This window comes from Canis lupus, chromosome 38 (genome assembly GCF_048164855.1).
Source record: "Canis lupus baileyi chromosome 38, mCanLup2.hap1, whole genome shotgun sequence".
Classification (NCBI taxonomy): Eukaryota; Metazoa; Chordata; class Mammalia; order Carnivora; family Canidae; genus Canis; species Canis lupus.
Window position 1 is genome coordinate 2391547 of NC_132875.1, and position 20248 is coordinate 2411794.

The following is a 20248-nucleotide window of genomic DNA, read 5'->3' on the forward strand; positions in this document are numbered from 1 at the left end:
AGTTTTTCCTGTTCTCTTGCTTCTCGTCAACCTTGACCTCATGCCACGTCACCACTTCTCTGATCTTGAACTCCAGTCACAGCAGACTATTTCTAGACTCTTCTCCCAAAATGCCTTGGGTTTTCTCAGCCCTGTAAATTGACTCCAGCAAATCTGCTTACTGGATCGCCCTAATCTCTGCCACCTGCCTCACCCACCTCACCTTAGCCTTTCTTTCTCATCTTTCAATTCCCACTGACTAGCTCAGTGTCAGCACGTAGTAGGGGCTTAGCTCCTACATGATTGCTAAGTGCATAGCAGACATTGAGTCAACAGGCAGAGAAGAGCGAGCCCAGAACGACCCAAAGACAGAAAGGAGGAAAGCACAGGCTGCTGGCTGTAGCTTCTTTAGCACAGAAACAGGGTAGGAAAAATCCAGGAAATAAGACCTTTAGGACCACCTCTACCTCCAACCACGAGCGACGAGGTCAGATATTATTTCGTAATTTGTGCTTTTGGTGATATGACTGAAGGAGTTGTGTGAAAGTCCTGATCCATGGGTAGAGGGAGGGAAAGAGGAGAGGAGACACAGGTGTGATGCTCCCTTCCCCACCTCTCTACACCAAATAGTCCCCGTGGCTCTGCTAGGCTCTGCAGACAGTTGACATGTCCATGAGGATGTCATTGTGACTAGTGTCTCCCGTCAGGCCCCTTACTTCTCAGACTTTGACAAGTATCTCCCTGGCCTTCAGTGAATGGAGGTCAGGTGCCCCAACAAGACTTGTTGAAAAGAATCCACATGTTGCTTTGAAAAAGGTCACCAATGACCTCCCCTTGGTCATAGCTTATAGACTCTGGTCCTTATCCTATAGGAGCGCCAATTAAGTTTGACACTGGGACCCTCCCTACTTGAAATTCTCTCCTCTCCTGGACTTCTGGATACCATTCTCACTGAGTTCTCCTCACTCATTTATTCCTCATACATACCAGCTCCTGCTGGGTGCCACAAAGGCACTGTGCCAAGGGGCCTGAGAGAAGATGATAGGAAGTCTCTACAACCATGGTCCTCACAGGCTAGTAGGAAAGAAAATCATGTTGATGGAAAAACAAAGTAGGATGCTTTAGCCTTGCGTGTGGGTACAGTGGGGTGGATATGAAGCTTTCTGATTTGAAACATGCCTCTGCTGCTTACCTATGATCTTAGCAAACTACTTCCCAAGAAGACTTCCCCATTATCATTTATTTCCTTGAAAATGATTTTTGTGTATAAAAAAATTATCCATAGGCTTTATTGCTTTTAAGAATTCATATTAAATTTACCAAAAAAAGTTTTTGAACTTTGACCAGTCTCAAGGGCAGTTCAGCTTGTAAATCATATTCCATTTACAAATGAGGCAGCCCTTAACCTCCTTTTGGGAGGCTATTGATAATATTTGACACTTTACAAATTTATAAATGGATTTCTTTAAGGACTTTAAATCTCACTATTGAACGTAATCCATTTAGTTTCCTTTTAAAAGACTTTTGTTTTTTTCAGAGTTGAAAACAGACCTTACGATAGAGTTCTTCTGCTTTTCTTTTTTTAAGACATAAGATATAAATATATTTTTAGTATTACTATTTTTATTCCAGGAGAGTCAACATACGGGGTTGTGTTAGTTTCGGGTGCACAGTATAGTCATTCAACACTTCCATGCATCTCTCGGCGCTCATCACGACACGTGCACACCTTCATCCCCATCACCTATTACCCCCATCCCGCCCACCCACCTTAGACAAAGTATTTGAATCAATAAATAAGACTCCCCAAATACAAGAAGGCTTGTAAATTTAGTACATTGAGCTTATTAGTATGGCAATTCATAAGTTTTCTTCAAATATTCAATACTTCATACAGACTTCAATTCAACTGTCATAGTGCTGTGTTGTGACAGACGGCCGCTGCACATGCGGTGAGCACAGCATAACGTATAGACCTGTCCAATCACGATGTCGTACACCCGAAACTCATGTAACATTGTGTGCCAAGCATGCTTCAACAAAAAATGTATTAATTAAAAAAAATAAAATCACAAATGTAAATCAGTTGTTCAAACGCATAGTTCAAATCAGAACCACAAAGTTAACTATCACATTAGTAAGCCTGATGTCAAAAAAAAAATTTTTTTAAAGTAAGCCTGATGTCTCAAATAACACATATATGTAAACAAAAAATACTAACTGATACCCTGAACATGCCTACCCTGAGTTCCTTATCTATCCAGGACTGAAAGATTCATAAAGGACACGGTTATGTCATCTGGATTCCAGCTATTTTCTGGGGCACCTGCTCCACCAACTAAGGTTGCTTACTGACCAGAAACATCACTGAGACATCTACTCATGGTACCTACCCAGGTGCCTTTATCTGCTTTGTTGATGTCCTCTAAAAGCCTGGTCTCAGGTGCCGGGGTGGCTCAGTCGGTTAAGTGTCCAACTCTTGGTTTTGACTCAGGTCCTGATCTCATGGTTGCAGGATGGAGCCCCGCACTGGGCTCCGCTCTGAGATGGGAGTCTGCTTCAAGATTCTCTCCCTCTGCCCTTCCTTCTACTCACTCGTTCATGTGCACGCATGTGCTCTCTCCTTCTTTCAAATAAATAAGTAAATCTTTTTAAAAGAAGGCTAGTCTCATAGCCTGTGTCCCTCGATTCAACTTGCACACTGTGATATCGTCTAATTCTTCCCTTTGCTGTAACTATAGCACTGGACTTGTTGTTGCATTTCTTTTAGCTCTTGAGATATTTAACTATCTCTCCATTTAAGTGTAAAAAGCTTTAAACTTGTTGAGATTCTGTATTCTTTTCATATTCTAATCTACGGGAGTTATAAACACGTCAAAAACTCACATAATAGGGCAGCCCCGGCGGCTCAGCGGTTTACCATCGTCTTCAGCCCAGGGCATGACCCTGGAGACCCTGGATTGAGTCCCACGTCGGGCTCCCTGCATGGAGCCTGCTTCTCTCTCTGCCTCTCATGAATAAATAAATAAAATCTTTTGAAAAAACCCACATAATATTAAAAGTGATGTCAAAAAAAATACAGTTGTATAAAACGCAGGGTCATTTTACTTGCAAAGTTAACGAAGGGCTGGTTAGGAACTGGTGGTGGATCAGTGCAGTGGAACGTGGGACAGTGGCTGCAGGATCCAAATTACAGCTCAGGCTGGGATTTGATGCTCCCTGGGGGTGATGCCCAGTTGATGGATGATTCTGGTGCCTGTGCATGGCTGGACTTCTGGGACAGTAGCAGGGATTCCAGAAATTTTCCAGTCATTGGCCCCTGGCAGTTGCTGACCTGGCCCAAGGACACAGAGAAACTGGAGATGCCAAACTCAGCTTGCCTCCTCCCTGATTCCCAGCATAAAATGCCTTTGTATCCATGACTCAATGAGAATATTAGTCCTTGCTGTGTGAAGACAGGGACAGGGTGAGTACAGGACACACTTGCCAACTGCATTATATCAAAATTCATATTCGTTTAGGTTTTTACTGTACTTAAATGCTCACACTTCAATTGGATTCTATGTATCACAAGATTGTGTCCACCTGTGTTCACCACTACCGAGAGGGTTATTCTGGTGACAGTCATCTTTAGTTGCTTTGTCTCTTAGGAGGATAGTAAGAGTACCAACCAAGCAGGATTGGTTTGAGGAGTAAAAGAAAATATGTGAAGCACAAAGCATCACTCATAGTCATTGCTCAATAAATGTTGGTGAAAATTTGTATTATCATCAGTATCTTTGACCCACCTGCCACTTTTGTCCTCTCCTCCCACTCAGAGTGTGACTGCTCTCATGCTCTTACCTGGGCTCCCTGACAGCCTCCTACCTGACCCCTCACCACAGCCCCATCCCTTCCATCCTCTCCCTCCTGCTGCTGGAGTAAGCTTCCAAACAGGTCCTTGAATAACACTGCACCCCTGCTTAAAAATACCTGCTAGAAGTTCTTTGCCTTTAGCTGATGTCTTGGTGAGTTCGTGGTGCCCTAACAGCAATGCCAGAGACTGGGTGGCTTATAAACAGCAGAACTTTACTTCTGACAGTTCTGACAGGGGCTGGGCAGTCGAGGGATGGAGCCGATTCAGTGTCTGGGGAGACCCCACCAGCTGCTTCATAGACGGTATCTGCTCACTCTCCTTTCACATAGCAGGAGGGGCAAGGGAGCACTCTAGGGTTGCTTTCATAAGGACACTAATTCCAGGGATCCCTGGGTGGCGCAGCGGTTTAGCGCCTGCCTTTGGCCCAGGGCGCGATTCTGGAGACCCCGGATCGAATCCCACGTCGGTTCCCGGTGCATGGAGCTTGCTTCTCCCTCTGCCTGTGTCTCTGCCTCTCTCTCTCTCTGTGACTATCATAAATAAATAAAAATTAAAAAAAAAAAAGGACAGTAATTCCATTCATGAGGGCTCTATGCTCGTGACCGAATCACCTCCCAGAGGCCCTGCCTCCTAACACTATCCCCTTGGAGATAAAACGTCAACATATGAATTGAGAGAACAGAGGGGACACAAATATTGAGTCCACGGCACCTGGGTTATAAGACCCTTTATCTGGGCTGCGGAAACCTCTCCTGGTCATGTGTCCTGTGATTCTCTCTAGACAACCATGCTCTAGTCACAGGCCAGGACTAGCGTGAGGCAAGAAAGGGGCCTAAGGCACAAAATTTCAGAAGAGCCTCACCCTCAGGCTTGCACGGTGCCGCCGTGACCTGAAGATGCCCTCTAGTGGAGGATGCCTGCCACCCTCATCGTCCCCTCTCCCCCTCCCATCCAGACTTCCTGGGCTCAAATTCTAACTATAAAACTCAAAGTAAGCTACTTAGCCTCTTTGTGCCCTGGGTTCCTCATCTATAAAATGAGGATGATAAAAATACTTATCGCATAGAGCTGTTGTGTGGATTAAATGAGCCCATGAGTGTCAGGAGTTAGGGGAGGGTCTAACACCTGACAAGTAGTCACTGAGTGTCACCTGAAACCACCCGTTTGGCTTTCCTATAAGTTCTTTCCAAGTCCTCTCAGGCTACGGCCTAAACAATCATATGATCTGAGTCTTACGACACCAACAAGTCACAGTTGAACTAACCACTAAACATCATCTATTTAAAGAGTCCGCTTCCAGGGGCACCTGGGTGGCTCAGTTGGTTAAGCATGTGACACTTGATCTCAGCTCAGGTCCTGATCTCAGGGTCATGAGTTCCAGCCCTGCGTTGGCCTCCACACTGGGTATGGAATCTATTAAAAAAAAAAAAAAGAAAGAAAAAAGTCAGTTTCCCACAGCAAGGTGAAGGGAATAATGCTGTCCTCCAACCTGCCGAGTGCACAGCTGCCCCCTGGCAACATCCATCCTCAGAGCAGCTTTGCTGGTGCTTCCTTCAGATCAGTTAAAAGCCTCTCAGTTGTACATGACGTGAAGCCAACGCAAAGTGGCTTCATGTCAGGGCTTAAGCAAAAGAGTGACGTCATCGGACCATATTTGTTATCGATTACTATGCAACAGATTACAGAATCTGAGAGCTTAAAATAAGCATTTGTTATCTCACAGTTTCTGTGGATCAGCAATCCAGGCACGGCACAGCTGGTCTCTCACAAAGTCCTCGTCACGTCAGGGTAGCCGCTGCCAGCCTCGCCCCCACGGCTCTTGGCAGCCTCAAGTCCTCATCAAGTGTTGGCAGACATCAGTTCCTTGGTGGGTTTTTGCTGGCAGGCTCCCTGGCTCCTTGTCTTGAAGCCTTTAGCTCACAACACAATACTGGGTCCCAGCAAAGGGAGCGGGGTTGGGAGAGAGAGAAACAGAGAGAGACGCGCACACACACCAAGATGGAAGACACGATCTTGCGCAACCTAATCTCAGAAGTGACACCTTAGCCACACCTGCTGCCACATTCTACTCAGTAGAATCAAGCCACTGCACCCATCCCACTCTCAAGAACAGGTGACTACAGTTGACTACAGGGACGCCTGTTTGGCTCAGTCAGTAAAGCATGGCACTCTTTTTGTTTAAGATTTTTTTATTTTTTAAGATTCTTTTTTAAGATTTTATTTATCGATTCATGAGAGACACAGAGAGAGAGACAGAGACAGAGACACAGGCAGAGGGAGAAGCAGGCTCCATGCAGGGGGCCCTGATGTGGGACTCGATCCCAGGACCCCGGGGTCACACCCTGAGCCGAAGGCAGAGGCTCAGCCACTGAGGCACCCGGGCGCCCAGCATGCGACTCTTGATCTTGGGACCCCTACACCAGCCTGAGCAAGGGGAGGAGTCTGTGGTGCCAGATGCAAACAACCCTCCCCATCACACACACACGCACACGCACGCACGCACGCATGCTCACACGCTCACACACTGACACACACAGGGGTGCTGTGGTAAGAGCTTCCTCTTTCAGCCCGAGAGCTGAGAGCACATCATCATGGCGGGCCCAAAGAGACATCCGGGTGGCGGGGCTCCACGGCCCTTCTCCAGTAAACCATGGAAGAGCCAGCCTCATGCATTCTCTTCTTTTCTGTGGAACTCTCTCCTCTTCCTGTTCTTGGGTAAGTCCCCGCTACGGCCACCATCTCTCTGGGCTGGTCACGTTCTTATTGGTAAGATCAGGAAACTCCTCTCCCGTGGTAATTCCCCTTGGGTTTCACTTTATTCCCAGATGTTTCACCTTTATCCCCAGACTAGTTCCTCTCACCCTCACACTTTCCTACTAAGAAATGCTGAGTGATGAATTTGTTCTCTGGATAATGTGGATAAAATCCACAGAGAGATAGAGGGGAATCCTGATGACAGGCCACCCCCTCTTTCCCAGGGACACATAGAACTGTTGGAGCTTCTTTCTACGTCCTGCCATGTTTATCACACATTCCAAACTTCAGGCTTCCCTGCGGGATCTGGAGATGGTCTCATGGCCCTGGGCTAAGTGGCTTCTCTCTGAATGTCCTTTTCTCCCCTCATCCTACCTCTCCATCAAGGCCCAAGTCCTACAAGTTTTTGAGAAACATCTCTCAGCAGCATGGCCGATGGCCAATGGGCAGAGCTGACCCAGTACCCCAGGGAGGGTCTCAGCTATCTGGTACAATGACATCTACTGTCCCTCTGGACTCCTGTTTCCCCCAGGACCTTGGAGGTTAGCACAGGTAGCATAGGGGCCTGAGAACAGTGGGAGTTGGAGAGGTGGGCAGTGAGGGGAGTTCTAGAAGGACTCCCAGATGATATATGGGGCAGGGCCTAGACTCCAGGCCTGGGTTCCAGTATGACCTCTTTTCATTTTCCATCTTAACTTTGTTCCCACAAAAACATCACAATTATCACAGCTGTTTATATCTACACCCAGCTCTTGGGGTGCTACTTGGTTGCGTTGGATAAACCTGAAGTTACCCAATCTACTGTCACCCAAGCCTCAGCTGACCAACAAGCAAATTTCAAGTCAAAGAGGCACTTCCCTCTGACTAGCTCCACTGGTTGGGGTATCCTCAAGCTTCACTGTTTTGGTCTAGCAGGGAGTTTCTTTGATGTCTTGTGTCTCCAAGGAATGGTTTCAGGAACTTAGGAGGCAGAAGGGTGAAAAATCTTTCCACTTTAGTATGTCAAGGAGAAAGAATATCCCATCCCCTTTTAGGGGAGCAAGAATTCCTGTCCCTTTCAAGGTCCTTCTAGCCAGAATAAGAATCAAATTGACATGAAACAAATTAACAGAACACAATCAAAAAATTTTTTTTATTATTCATGAGAGACACACAGAGAGAGAGGCAGAGACACAGGCAGAGGGAGAAGCAGGCTCAATGCAGGGAGCCCGATGTGGGACTTGATCCCGGAACTCCAGGATCACACCCTGGGTCAAAGGCAGGCGCTCAACCGCTGAGCCACCCAGGGATCCCCAACACAATCAAATTTAATAGCACATGGGAAACCACACAGACATGGAAATTCCAAAGACTGTTGGGGCAAAATGTGGTATATATGTCATCCCAAACTAAGGAGAAGGGGGCAGGGGTCTGGGACTTCAGAGCAAAGGAATGTAGTTTATAGGGTGGAGAAGAGCAGATGTTGGTAATTAGATATTTGCCCCACCATACAGATGGGTCACTCAGATAAAATTTATCTCTGCTAATAACCCTTATCTGGGAAAGACCCCGAATTTAGATTCTTCTGTGTGGTTAAGGGAGGGGCAAAAGTATCTCTTGAGCCCACAGGGTCTTGATCGCCCTCAGCTCAGAATAGTCCATGCTCCAAAGTGGTGGGCCTAGTATCGGAAACATTTGAAATCAGATCTTTGCTCCATTATTTCCTAGCCGTGTGAGCCTCTGTTTCTTAAATGTAGAAGGTGATTAGTAAGACGTATCATGCAAGACTCTCTTCGAGATTAAAAATGATTAAAAATGATATATGTAAGCAAGCGCTTGGCACATAGTTGGTGGAAACGGATTGTTATAATAATCACTAAGTGCATGATTTGGAAACTATTAAAGGTGGGGAAGCCAAATTCGGTTACTGAGATCATTGAATAAATACCCTTTTATTATTTGCCAAATGGCATAGTTCAAAATAAGATGGCCAATACTGGGACTCCTGTCACTGTACTGAGAGTCCTATAGCGTTGTTCCCCGTGACCGTAACAGGATTGGACCTATAGGAACCACATCCCACTCCTATCAAGTCTGTGAACCTTTGCTTAACTTTGATGTGAGGAGAAACGGGTGCAGTCACACGTGCCCAGCCACGACTCAGGACCTTCTGGCCTCCTAGGATGGGGGTGGGCAGCGCTCTGGGCCACCACATTCTGGGGCATCTTGTTAATGGAATCTGGGCTCTGTAGCTGACCAACTCTGTAATCTCGGGCAAGTGGCGAAAACTTTCGAAATGTTAGCTCCTTGTCTGTAGAAAGGGGCTAATTTTCAGATAATTTTGAGGATCGAATGAGGTGATTTCTACAGTGTTAACATGCCGTAGCAATCATAAGCAGTGTCTTCCAGAAGGGAAGAACTCTCTTTCAGGTAACTTCAAACGAGCATTGCACCAACCCAGCTTGTGCCTTCGGACTCCCCTCAGAATCCACCTCAACTGACCTAGCCTAGCTTTTCCTAGGTCCCGAGCTTGGTCCTCCCTAGCCACCTCTCTACAAAGTTCGAGTGCTTGACCGATACCGGTAGAGAACCACCTTCCCGCCCCCTAGCCCTGCACCAATCTGCACCAATCTGGTGTCTCTTCTATGTGTCTGCAGAACCCTATACCCTCTGGGCCTTCAGAGCACACCTCAGCCTCTTTCCACCCCTCTAGGCTGTACTTTGCTTTTCCTGTCTCTCTAACATTTTCTATATATTTTTCCCACCCAGATCCCTGGAGTAATCTGGGTCCTGAACCCATCTGATTTGATCTGGAATTTTCAGAGGACTCTCCAGAGCCTCAGAAGCCCTTGAATCTGGGAATCCAGACTGGGGTCACCCAGCAGACACTCCCAGGGCCCCTACAAGGAAATGAGCTGCCTTGGACAGATGCCGGGCCTGTGGAAGCTGTGGTAACAATGTTTATCGGGGATCTTGGTCTTTCCCAAGATGAAATCAGGAGCAGAATCAATGCTACTTAACTATTCCCAACCCCGAACCTTGTTCCTAAGGACAGACCAGATTTCCCTGGCCAAGGCAAAGCCAGTCTGAGATCCCCTGAACAATGAAGTAAAAGAAGGGTGAGACAGAGATGAGAAGTGTTCTTTTTGTTGCCAACATTTCATTATGAAAATTCTTGAACACAGAGAACACTTGAAAGAATTTTGCACTGAACACTCATGTGCTTTGCACGCCAGTTCTACCATTAGTGTCGTTTCGCTTGCCTTCTCATGCCCCTGTCCATCTACCCACCCTGCTAGCCATACATCAACCTATCTTATTTTTTAAAAGACACTCCTCTTTAACTTTTTTTGTTCTTTATGATTTACAGCACTCTGTTTTTATTCCGTCTCTACTATATCCCTAAGGAAAGATAGTATAGGTGTGAACGTTTCTGTCTTATGGATGAGTAAACTGATTCTCAGAGAAATGCAAAAATTCACCCAAAGTCACAAAGCTAATTCCCTTTCTGGGACAGAAATCTAGAAAGTCTATTTTACTGATTATTGTACATGCGTTTGTGGGACAGAGTGTTTCTTAAGTGAGGGAATGAATGAATGATTCTGTTTAGGCAACAAGCCTAGAGGGAGGAGGGCAGGAATTTCATTTCATTTCTCCACATCTGACATTTCTTACTAGTGCGTCTTTATTGAATGAGTGAATGAAGGCTGCCTTGAGGAGTCCAGCACCTCCACCAAGTCCCTCTTCTGTCTCTGCAGGGCCAGGAGCCTCTGGAAAGGACTCAGCCCAAATGGAGGTGCCAGGGATTCTAGAGGGTTCGGTGACTTTCTTCCTGAACATTTCAATAGACAAAGAGTTGGAGCACGTCACCTGGAGTCGTCCCCAAAAAGCTCTTGCTTTTGCAAGTGCAAAAAAAGATATTATCATTATGGACAAAAGCTACCAGGACCGACTAAACATCAGCTTCAACAGTTACTCCTTATCTCTCAACAATCTGACTTTGGAAGATGCAGGACCCTACAAAGCCCAGATAAATTATAAGAATGCTAAAGTCACCACTGACAAGGAGTTTTTCCTGCATCTCTATGGTGAGTTCCAGAGACTTCTGTGGGTTTTTATCATTTATTGAAGAATTTTAAAAGTTATTTTGAGATGGGAGTGGGCAGGGGGAGAGAGAGAATCTGAAGCAGACTCCACTTGGGGCTCAATCTTATGACCCTACATCATGACCTGAGCTGAAATCACGAGCCAGATGCTGAACCAACTGACCCACCCAGGCACCCCTCATTTTTTTAAAGATTTATTTATTTATTTGACAGAGAGAGAGAGATCACGAGTGGGGGGAGGCATAGAAGGAGAGGGGGAAGCAGACTCCCCGCTAAGCACAGAGCTAGACATGCTTGATCCCAGGACTCTGAGATCATGACCTGAGCCAAAGGCAGATGCTCAATCGGCTGGGCCATCCAGGCATCCCTGATCTTTTATTTACTTTTTAAAAAAACTTTATTTATTTATTTGAGGGAGAGAGTGAGTGAGCATAAACAGGGGAGAGGCTGGGAAAGGGAGAAGCAGGCTCCCTTCTGAGGAGGGAGCCTGACTTTGGGCTCCATCCCAAGACCCCAGGATCATGATCTGAGCTGAAGACAGTTGCTTAACCGACTGAGCCACTCAGGTGCCCCAATTTTTAGAAGCAGATTTCCCCCCCACCCCAGGTGTTTACCCCTCTGGGACAAATAGGACTACCATGTTGGTCCTTTACACCCAGTTCTATGAATATAGCTGCAGAGTGAAAACACAACCAAAATATGTTTAGGAAGCATTTGTACTATCTTTTCTACAACTCTGTTAGTACCCTTTACCCACCTATACTAGCTTGCTAGGGTTGCCATAGCAAAATACCACAGACCGGGTGGTTTAAACAACGGAAACTTATTTTCTCAGTTCTGGAGGGTAGAACTCCGAGATCAAGGTGTCAGCAGGTTGGTTTTTTTCTTGCTCCTAGGTTTGCAGATAGTCACCTTTAAGGCGGGGGGGGTGGGGGGGGTGGGCGGTATTTATTCGTGAGAGACACAGAGAGAGAGGCAGAGACACAAGCAGAGGGAGAAACAGGCTCCCTGTAGGGATCCCATGACCCCGGGGTCATGCCCTAAGCCAAAGGCAGATGCTCAACCACTGAGCCACCCAGGTGCCCCACCAGCGTTTTGATATGTCCTCATATGGTCATCCCTCTGTTTGTCCTGTCTGTGTTCTAATCTCCCGTCATGCTGGATTAGGTCCACCCTAACAACCCCATTTTTTTAAGGATACTTAAAAAGTCTTTATACTTGGGGATAAACTTTTGTAGAAGAGAATTTTAAAAAGAAATGAGAAATTTAGGGGATCCTTGGGTGGCGCAGTGGTTTGGCGCCTGCCTTTGGCCCAGGGCACGATCCTGGAGACCCGGGATCGAATCCCACGTCGGGCTCCCGGTGCATGGAGCCTGCTTCTCCCTCTGCCTGTGTCTCTACCTCTCTCTCTCTCTCTCTCTGTATGACTATCATAAATAAATAAAAATTAAAATCGTTAAAAAAAAAGAAATGAGAAGTTTAAAAGTGCTCTTTTAAATAGTTTTTATAAATGAACGAATGAATGAATAAATAAATAAATAAATAGTTTACTGGTTAATATACAATCCATATAAGTCATTCTTCTTTTTAAGTTTTTTTTTTAATTCTGGTTAGTTAACATACAGTGTTATATTAGTTTCAGGGGTACAATATAGTGACTCAACACTTCTGTAGATGACTCAGTGCTCATCATGATATGGGTAATCTTAATCCCCATCACCTATTTCTCCCATCATTCCACCCACTATCCTGCTGGTGATCATCAGTGGGTTCTCTATACTTAAGAGTCTGTTTCTTGGTTCCTAATGACTCCATTTTAACTTAATTATCTCTTTAAAGGTTCTGTCTGCAGGAGCCCCTGGGTGGCTCAGTGGTTGATCCTCTGCCTTTGGCTTAGGTCATGATCCCTGGGTCCCGGGATCGAGTCCCACATCAGGCTCCTTGCAAGGACCCTGCTTCTCCCTCTGCCTGTGTCTCTCATGAATAAATAAATAAAATCTTTAAAAAATAAATAAATAAAGGCTCTGTCTCCAAATACAGTCACATCCTGAGGTACCAGGGATTAGGACTTCAACATAGGCATTTTGAGGGGACATGATGAGACATAATAGTCTGCCCTCTGACCCCCCAAAACTTATTTCCTTCTCACATGCAAAATACTTTCACTCCATCTCAACATCCCCACATCTTAGTGCCATCCCATTAGTGCTAACCCATTCCACCATCTTAGTGGAGTCCAAAGTCTTATCTAACCATCCCCTAAAGATTTTATGGGTGAGACCTGAGGTATAATTCATCCTGTGGCAAGATTCCTCCTCAGCTGTGAACCTTTGAAACCCGACAAGTTATCTATTTTCAATAACAATTTATTTTTTTTTATTTTTTTTTTTATTTATTTATGATAGTCAGAGAGAGAGAGAGAGAGAGAGGCAGAGACATAGGCAGAGGGAGAAGCAGGCTCCATGCACCGGGAGCCCGACGTGGGATTCGATCCCGGGTCTCCAGGATCGCGCCCTGGGCCAAAGGCAGGCGCCAAACCGCTGCGCCACCCAGGGATCCCTCAATAACAATTTATAATGACAGGACAGGCATAGGATAGACATTCATATTCCAAAAGGGAGCAATGGAAAAGAAGAAAGGAGTCATGGGCCTTGCTAGGGCAAGTCTGAAACCTAGCAGGTCAAGTTCCATTAAACTTTAGTTTTCAAGAACAGTCCTTGGCTCTATGCTCTATCCTCTCGGCCCCCTTGGGGTGGCAGCCCCACCTCCTTGGCCCTGGGCAGGAACCCTGCCCAGGAGGACATCACCCCACCAACTCCCCTGGGTCTGTCCCCTCTGAGCCTATGGTGGCAAAGGCCGTGGCAGCCCTATCAAACTCCGAACTGTTCTTGAGGGCTCTTCTTCCCATTTCTTGAAGGAGAAGGCATGATCTCAGCTGAATAGCTCTATTGGTCCATCCTGGAGAATCCCACAAGTCTGACAGCCTTTCCTCTTTTTGTCCCATCTCTGTTCCTCTGGTCCACGCTGGCGGCATTTCTGCTGGGATGGCTGACTTAACCCATGAGTCACGTTGTAATCTCTCTAGCAAATGTTGCCTCGCCACATCCTTAGTGTTCTCCCCAGACACACTTTCTTAGTTTCTGTAATACGGATAGCCTGAGGATTTCCCGAATTTTCAAGTTCTGGTGGTTCTGTCTTGCTCAGCACTTCCTTCTGCAGTGTGTGCCTCTTCTCCAAAATTTTACTACAAGCAGAAAGGAAAAACCACACGGTGCCCTCAATGCTTTGCTTAGAAATCTCCTTGGCCAAATACTCGTTTACCACTTAAATGTTCTACTTTCTACAAAACACTAAAGCACAATTTGCCTAAGTTCTTCACCACTCGAGCACAAGTGTCACACTTTCTCCAGTTTTCAATAACACATCCTTAGTTTCACCTGATTCCTCACCACTCACCAGAAACACCTGTAATGTTCATATTTCTACCAATATTCTGTTCATGATAATACATATATAACTCTAGGATAGTAGAAGCTTTCTCTAAGGCTCTCCTCTTTTCTTTCTGAGGCCTCACCAGAATCACTTTTAAAATCCATATTTCTGGGGCACCTCAGTGGCTCAATGGTTGAGCATCTGCCCTCTGCTCAGGTCGTGATCCCAGGGTCCTGGGATCGAGTCCTTTGCCTGTGTCTCTGCCTCTCTCTCTCTCTCTCTCTCTGTCTCTGTCTCTCATCAATAAATAAATAAAATCTTTTAAAAAATAAAAGATATGTGCTTAAAAAAAAAAAACAACTCCTGTCTCCAAATACAGTCCTATATCCAAATAAAATCATATCCTGGGGTGCTAGAAGTTAGGGCTTCAAGATATGAACTTGGGGAAGACACCATTCAGCCTATGGCACCATCTTTCTATCAAGTAGTTTGACCTTCTTTTATTGATTTGTCGAGTGCTCTGCATGTGTTAAAAAAAATGGAATTCTATGCAGTGAATAGAAGTAAAGTGAATGAACTCAGTGTGTACTGACATACAACAATTTCCAAGATATACTGTTAACTTTTTTAAATTCCAGCGTAGTTAACATACAATGTTCTATTAATTTCAGGTGTGCAATATGGTGATTCAGTACTTTCATACAGCACCCGGTGCTCGTCATAATGAGTGTACTCTTAATCCCCTTCACTTAGTTCACCCATCCCCTACCCACCCTCAGGCAACCATCAGTGTGTGCTCTGTAGTTAAGAATCTGTTTTTTGAAAAAAAAAAAAAAATTCTGTTTTTTGGTTTGGCTTTTTTATTCTTTGTTCATTTTATTTCTTAAATTCCACATAAGAGTGAAATCATATGGTATTTGTCTTTCTCTGACTAACTTATTTCACTTAGCATCATACTCTCTAGAACCACATCCATGTTGTTACAGATGACAAGGTTTCATTCATTTTTATATCTGCCTAATATTCATATATGTATGAATGAATATACATGTATTAGATACCATATCTTCTTTATCCATTCATCTATTGATAGACACTTGGGCTGCTTTCATAATTTGGCTATTGTAAATAATGCTGTTATAAACACAAGGGTGCGTATATCTTTTCAAATTAGTGTTTTCATATTCTTCGGGTAAATACCCAGTACTGGAATTACGGGATCATATATTCATTCTATTTTTTAATTTTTTTGAGGAACCGTACTGTTTTCCACAGTGGCTATACCAGTTTGCTTTCCCACCAGCAGTGCATGAGGGTTCCTTTTTCTCCACAGCCTTGCTAATACTTGTTTCTTGTGTTTTTATTTTAACCATCTGACAGGTATGAGATGATATCTCATTGTGGTTTTGATTTGCATTTCCTGATGATGAGTGATTATGAGCATCTTTTCATGCGTCTGTCGGCCATCTGGATATCTTCTTTGGAGAAATGTCTGTTCATGTCTTCCGCCCATTTTTTAATTGGGTTATTTGTTTTTGGGGTGTTGAGTTGTGTAAGTTCTTTATATAATTTGGGCACTAACCCTTTATCCAATATGTCATTTGCAAATATCGTCTCCCATTCAATAGGTTGTTTTTTAGTTTTATTGATTGTTACTTTTGATGTGCAGGTTTTTTATTTTGATGTAGTCCCAGTAGTTTATTTTTGCTTTTGTTTTCCTTGCCTCTGGAGACATATCTATAAAAATGTTGCTGTGGCCAATGTTACAGAAATCACTGTCTTTGCTCTTTTCTAGGATTTTTATGGTTTCTAGTCTCACATTTAGGTCCTTAATCCTAATTTGTTTTTGTGTGTAGTGTAAGAAAGTGGTTCAGTTTCTTTTGCATGTCCCCTTCCAGTTTTCTTAACACTATTTGTTGAAGAGACTGTCTTTTTCCTATTGCATATTTTTGTCTCCTTTGTCAAAGATCAATCACCATATAATCATGGGTTTATTCCTGGGAACAATTCTGTTCCATTGATCTATTTGTCCATTTTTGTGCCAGGACCATACTGCTTTGATTTCTATAGCTTTGTCATATATCTTGAAATCTGGAATCAGGATACCTCCAGTTTTGTTCTTCTTTTTCAAGATTGTTTTGACTATTCAGTTCTTGTGTGGCTCCATACAAATTTTGGGATTGTTTTTTCTAGTTCTGTGAAAAAACAACTAGATTGTTTTTTCTAGTTGGTATTTTGATAGGGATTGTACTACACCTGTAGATAGATTGCTTTGGATTATATGGACATTTTAATAATATTTGCTCTTCCAATCCATGAGCGTAGAATATCTTTCCATTTCTTTGTGCCATATTCAATTTCTTTCATCAGTGTTTTATAGTTTTCAGAGTACAAGTCTTTCACCTCGTTGGTTAAGTTTGTTGCTGAGTATTTTATTATTTTTGGTGCAATTGCAAAAGAGATTATTTTCTTAATTTCTCTCTGCTGCCCCATTATTAGTGTATAGAAGTACAATGGTTTTCTGTATGTTGATTTTGAATCCTGCAACTTTACTGAATTCATTATCAGTTGTAGTAGTTTTCTTGGTAGAATCCTTAGGGTTTTCTATACATAATATTCATAAATAGTGAAAGTTTTACTTCTTTGTTACCAATTTGGATGCCTTTTATCCCTTTTTGTTGTCTTTTTTTTAAATCTATTTATTTATTTGTTTGTTTGTTTGTTTGTTTATTACTTGACAGAGAGCACAAGCAGAGGGAGCAGTAGGCAGAGGGAGAGGGAGAAGCAGGCTCCCTGCTGAGCAGAGAGCCTGAAGCAGGGCTTGAGCCCAGGACCCTGGGATCATGACATGTGCCATAGGCAGACACTTAACTGACTGAGCCACCCAGGCGCCCTCTTTTTGTTGTCTGATTGCTGTGGCTAGGACACCCAGAACTATGTTGAATAAAAGTGGTGAGAGTGGATAAGGATGTTTATCTAACCTTAGAGGGAAAGCTCTCAGTTTTTCCCTATTGAGTAAAATGTTAGCTGTGGGTTTTTTCTATATGGCCTTTATTATGTTGAGGTATAGTCCCTCTAAACTTACTTTGCTAAGGATTTTTATCATGAATGGATGCTGTAGTTTGTCAAATGCTTTTCTGTACCTACTGGAATTATCAAATGGCTTTTATTCTTTAAATGTTTGGTAGAGGGATCCCTGGGTGGCGCAGCGGTTTAGCGCCTACCTTTGGCCCAGGGCGCGATCCTGGAGACCCGGGATGGAATCCCACATCGGGCTCCCGGTGCATGGAGCCTGCTTCTCCCTCTCCCTGTGTCTCTGCCTCTCTCTCTCTCTCTGTGTGACTATCATAAATAAATAAAAATTTAAAAAAATAAAATAAAATAAAATAAAATAAATGTTTGGTAGAATTGATCTGTGAAGCTGTCTGGTCCTGGACTTTTATTTTGGGGAAGTTTTCATATTATTGACTCTACTTCATTGTTGGTAATCAGACTGTTCAAATTTTCTATTTCTTCCTGATTCAGTTTTGGGAGGTTATATGTTTCTAGGAATTTGCCCATTTCTTCTAGATTGTCCAACTGTTGGCATATATTTTTTCATAACATTCTTTTATAATCCTTTATATTTCTGTGGTGTCAGTTGTTATTTCTCCTCTTTCATTTCTGATTTTATTTATTTGAGTTTTCTCTCCCTCCTCCTCCTCCTCCTCCTACCTCCCCTCTCCCACCCCTGGAGACTGGCTAAGGTTTATTAATTTTCTTGATCTTTTCAAAGAATCAGCTCCTGATTTCATTGATCTGTTCTATTTTTTTAAGTTCCTATTTCATTTATTTTTGCTGTAATATCAATTATTTGCTTTCTCTTACTGGCTTTGGGTTTTTGTTGCTGTTGTTGTTCTTTTCCTAGCTCTTTTACATATAAAGTTAGGTTGTTTATTTGAGATTTCTTGCTTCTTGAGGTAGGTCTATACTGCTATAAACTTCCTTCTTACAACATCTTCTCCTTCATCCCAAATATTTTAGACTGTTGTGTTTTCATTTTCATTTGTCTCCATGTATTTTTTTATTCTCTCTTTGACTTCTTGGCTGATCCATTCATTGTTTAGTAGCATGTTATTTAACTTCTATGTACTTCTGTTCTTTCCAAATTTTTCTTGTAATTTATTCCTAGTTTCATAGTGTTGTGGTCAGAAAAGATGTACAATATGACTTTGACCTTTTTGAACTTGTTGAGACTTGTTTGGTGGCCTAGTATGTGATCTATTCTGAAGAATGTTCTATGTACACTTGAAAATAATGTGTACTCTGCTGTTTTAAGATGGAATGTTCTGAATCTATCTGGTCCAGTGTGTCATTCAAAGCCACAGTTTCCTTGTTGCTTTTCTTTTTGGATGATCTACCATTGATGTAAGTGGAGTGTTAAACTCCCCTACTATTGTTGTATTACTATCAATAACTTCCTTTATGTTTTTTTATTAGCTGCTCTATGTATTTGGGTACTCCCATGTTGGCTACATAAATAACAATTGTCATATCCTATTGTTGGATTGTTCCCTTTATGATTATATAGTGTCCTTCTTTGTCTCTTGTTACATGTGTTTTAGGGTTTATTTTGTCTGATATAAGCATTGCTTCCCCAGCTTTCTTTTCCTTTCCACTAGCATGATAAATGCTTTTCCATCCCTTCACTTTCAATCTACATGTGTCTTTAGGCCTTAGTCTCTTGTAGGCGCACATAGATAGATCTTGCTTTTTTTTTTTTTTTGATAAATTTATTTTTTATTGGTGTAGGTCTTGCAAAAAAGCAAGATCCATTCTATCACCCTTTGTCTTTTGATTGGAGCTTTCAGTCCATTTACATTCAAAATAATTATTGCAATGTACTTACTGACATTTTGCTACTTGTTATATTGTTGTTTTTGTAGTTCTCTGTTTCTTTTCTTACTCTTGTCTATCATGGTTTGTTGGCTTTCCTTAGTGTTAGATTCTTTTCTGTTTGTTTTTTGTGTATCTATTACTAGTTTTTCATTTGTGGTTACCATTAGGTTTGTATATAACATCTTCTTCATATAGCAGGCTATATTGAGTTGATGGTCACTTAAATTTGAACCCACTTTTTTACTCCTTTCCCTCCCACAGTTTAGGTATATAGTGTCATACTTTACATACTTTTATTTTGTGAATCCTTTGACTGATTTATATAGACAAACTTATTTTTACTGCTTTTGGGCTTCCTACTTTTCTTACTCCTACTTATGATCTTTCCTTTCCACTCAAAGAGTCCCCTTTAACATTTCTTGTGGGGCTGGCTTAGTAATCATGAATTCCTTTAACTTTTATCTGAGAAACTCTTGTCCTTCCCTCTATTCTAAATGATAGCCTTGCTGGATAGAATATTCTAGGTTGCAGGTTTTTTCCTTTCAGCACTTTGAATATACCATGACACTCCCTTCTAGCCTGAAAAATTAGCTCATAGCCTTATGGGATCTCCCTTGTATGTAACTGTTTTCTCTTGCTGTTTTTTTTTAAATATTTTATTTATTTATTCATAGAGACAGAGAGAGAGAGAGAGAGGCAGAGACACAGGCAGAGGGAGAAGCAGGATCCATGCAGAGAGCCTGACGTGGGACTCTATCCAGGGTCTCCAGGATCACACCCTGGGCTGCAGACGGCGCTAAACTGCTGAGCCACCAGGGCTGCCCCTCTTGCTGTTTTTAAAATTCTCTCTTTATCACTATTTTTTGCCATTTTAATTACTACGTGTTTTAGTGTAGACCTCCTTGGTTTGACTTTTGAGGGCTTTCTGTGCCTCCTGGATCTGGATTTCTATTTCCTTCCTCAGATTTAGTAAGTCTTCAATTATTATTTATTCAAATGAATTTTTTGCTCCCTTTATCTCTCTTCTCCTTCTGTAATCCCTATAATGTGAATGTTATTACACCTGATGGTGTCATTGAATTCTCTAAGTCTACTTTCAACTTTTATTACTTTTTTCTTCTCTCTTGTTCAGCTTGATTGCTTTCCATTATTCTGTCCTCCAGGTCACTTATTCATTCTCCTGATTCCTCTAGTCTATTTTATATTCCATCCATGTATTTTTTTTAAGATTTGTTTATTTATTTTAGAAAGAAAGAAGAAAGAA

General features: G+C 42.9%; 1 protein-coding gene across 5 annotated transcripts in view; it reads left to right on the forward strand.

Annotated features, from left to right (window-relative positions):
- Positions 1-6345: 6345 nt before the first annotated feature.
- LY9 (lymphocyte antigen 9) overlaps positions 6346-20248 on the forward strand; it is a 31773-nt gene continuing 17870 nt past the window's right edge. For 3 of the 5 annotated variants that reach the window (XM_072814998.1, XM_072815001.1, XM_072814999.1), the window contains exons 1-2: positions 6346-6550; positions 10327-10656. In XM_072814998.1, the coding sequence (XP_072671099.1) occupies positions 6427-6550; positions 10327-10656 (454 nt within the window). In that variant the 5' untranslated portion in view covers positions 6346-6426. Of the gene's footprint in view, positions 6551-9337; positions 9520-10326; positions 10657-20248 lie in introns of all 5 variants that reach the window. The other 2 variants (XM_072815000.1, XM_072815002.1) reach the window with 2 other exon arrangements.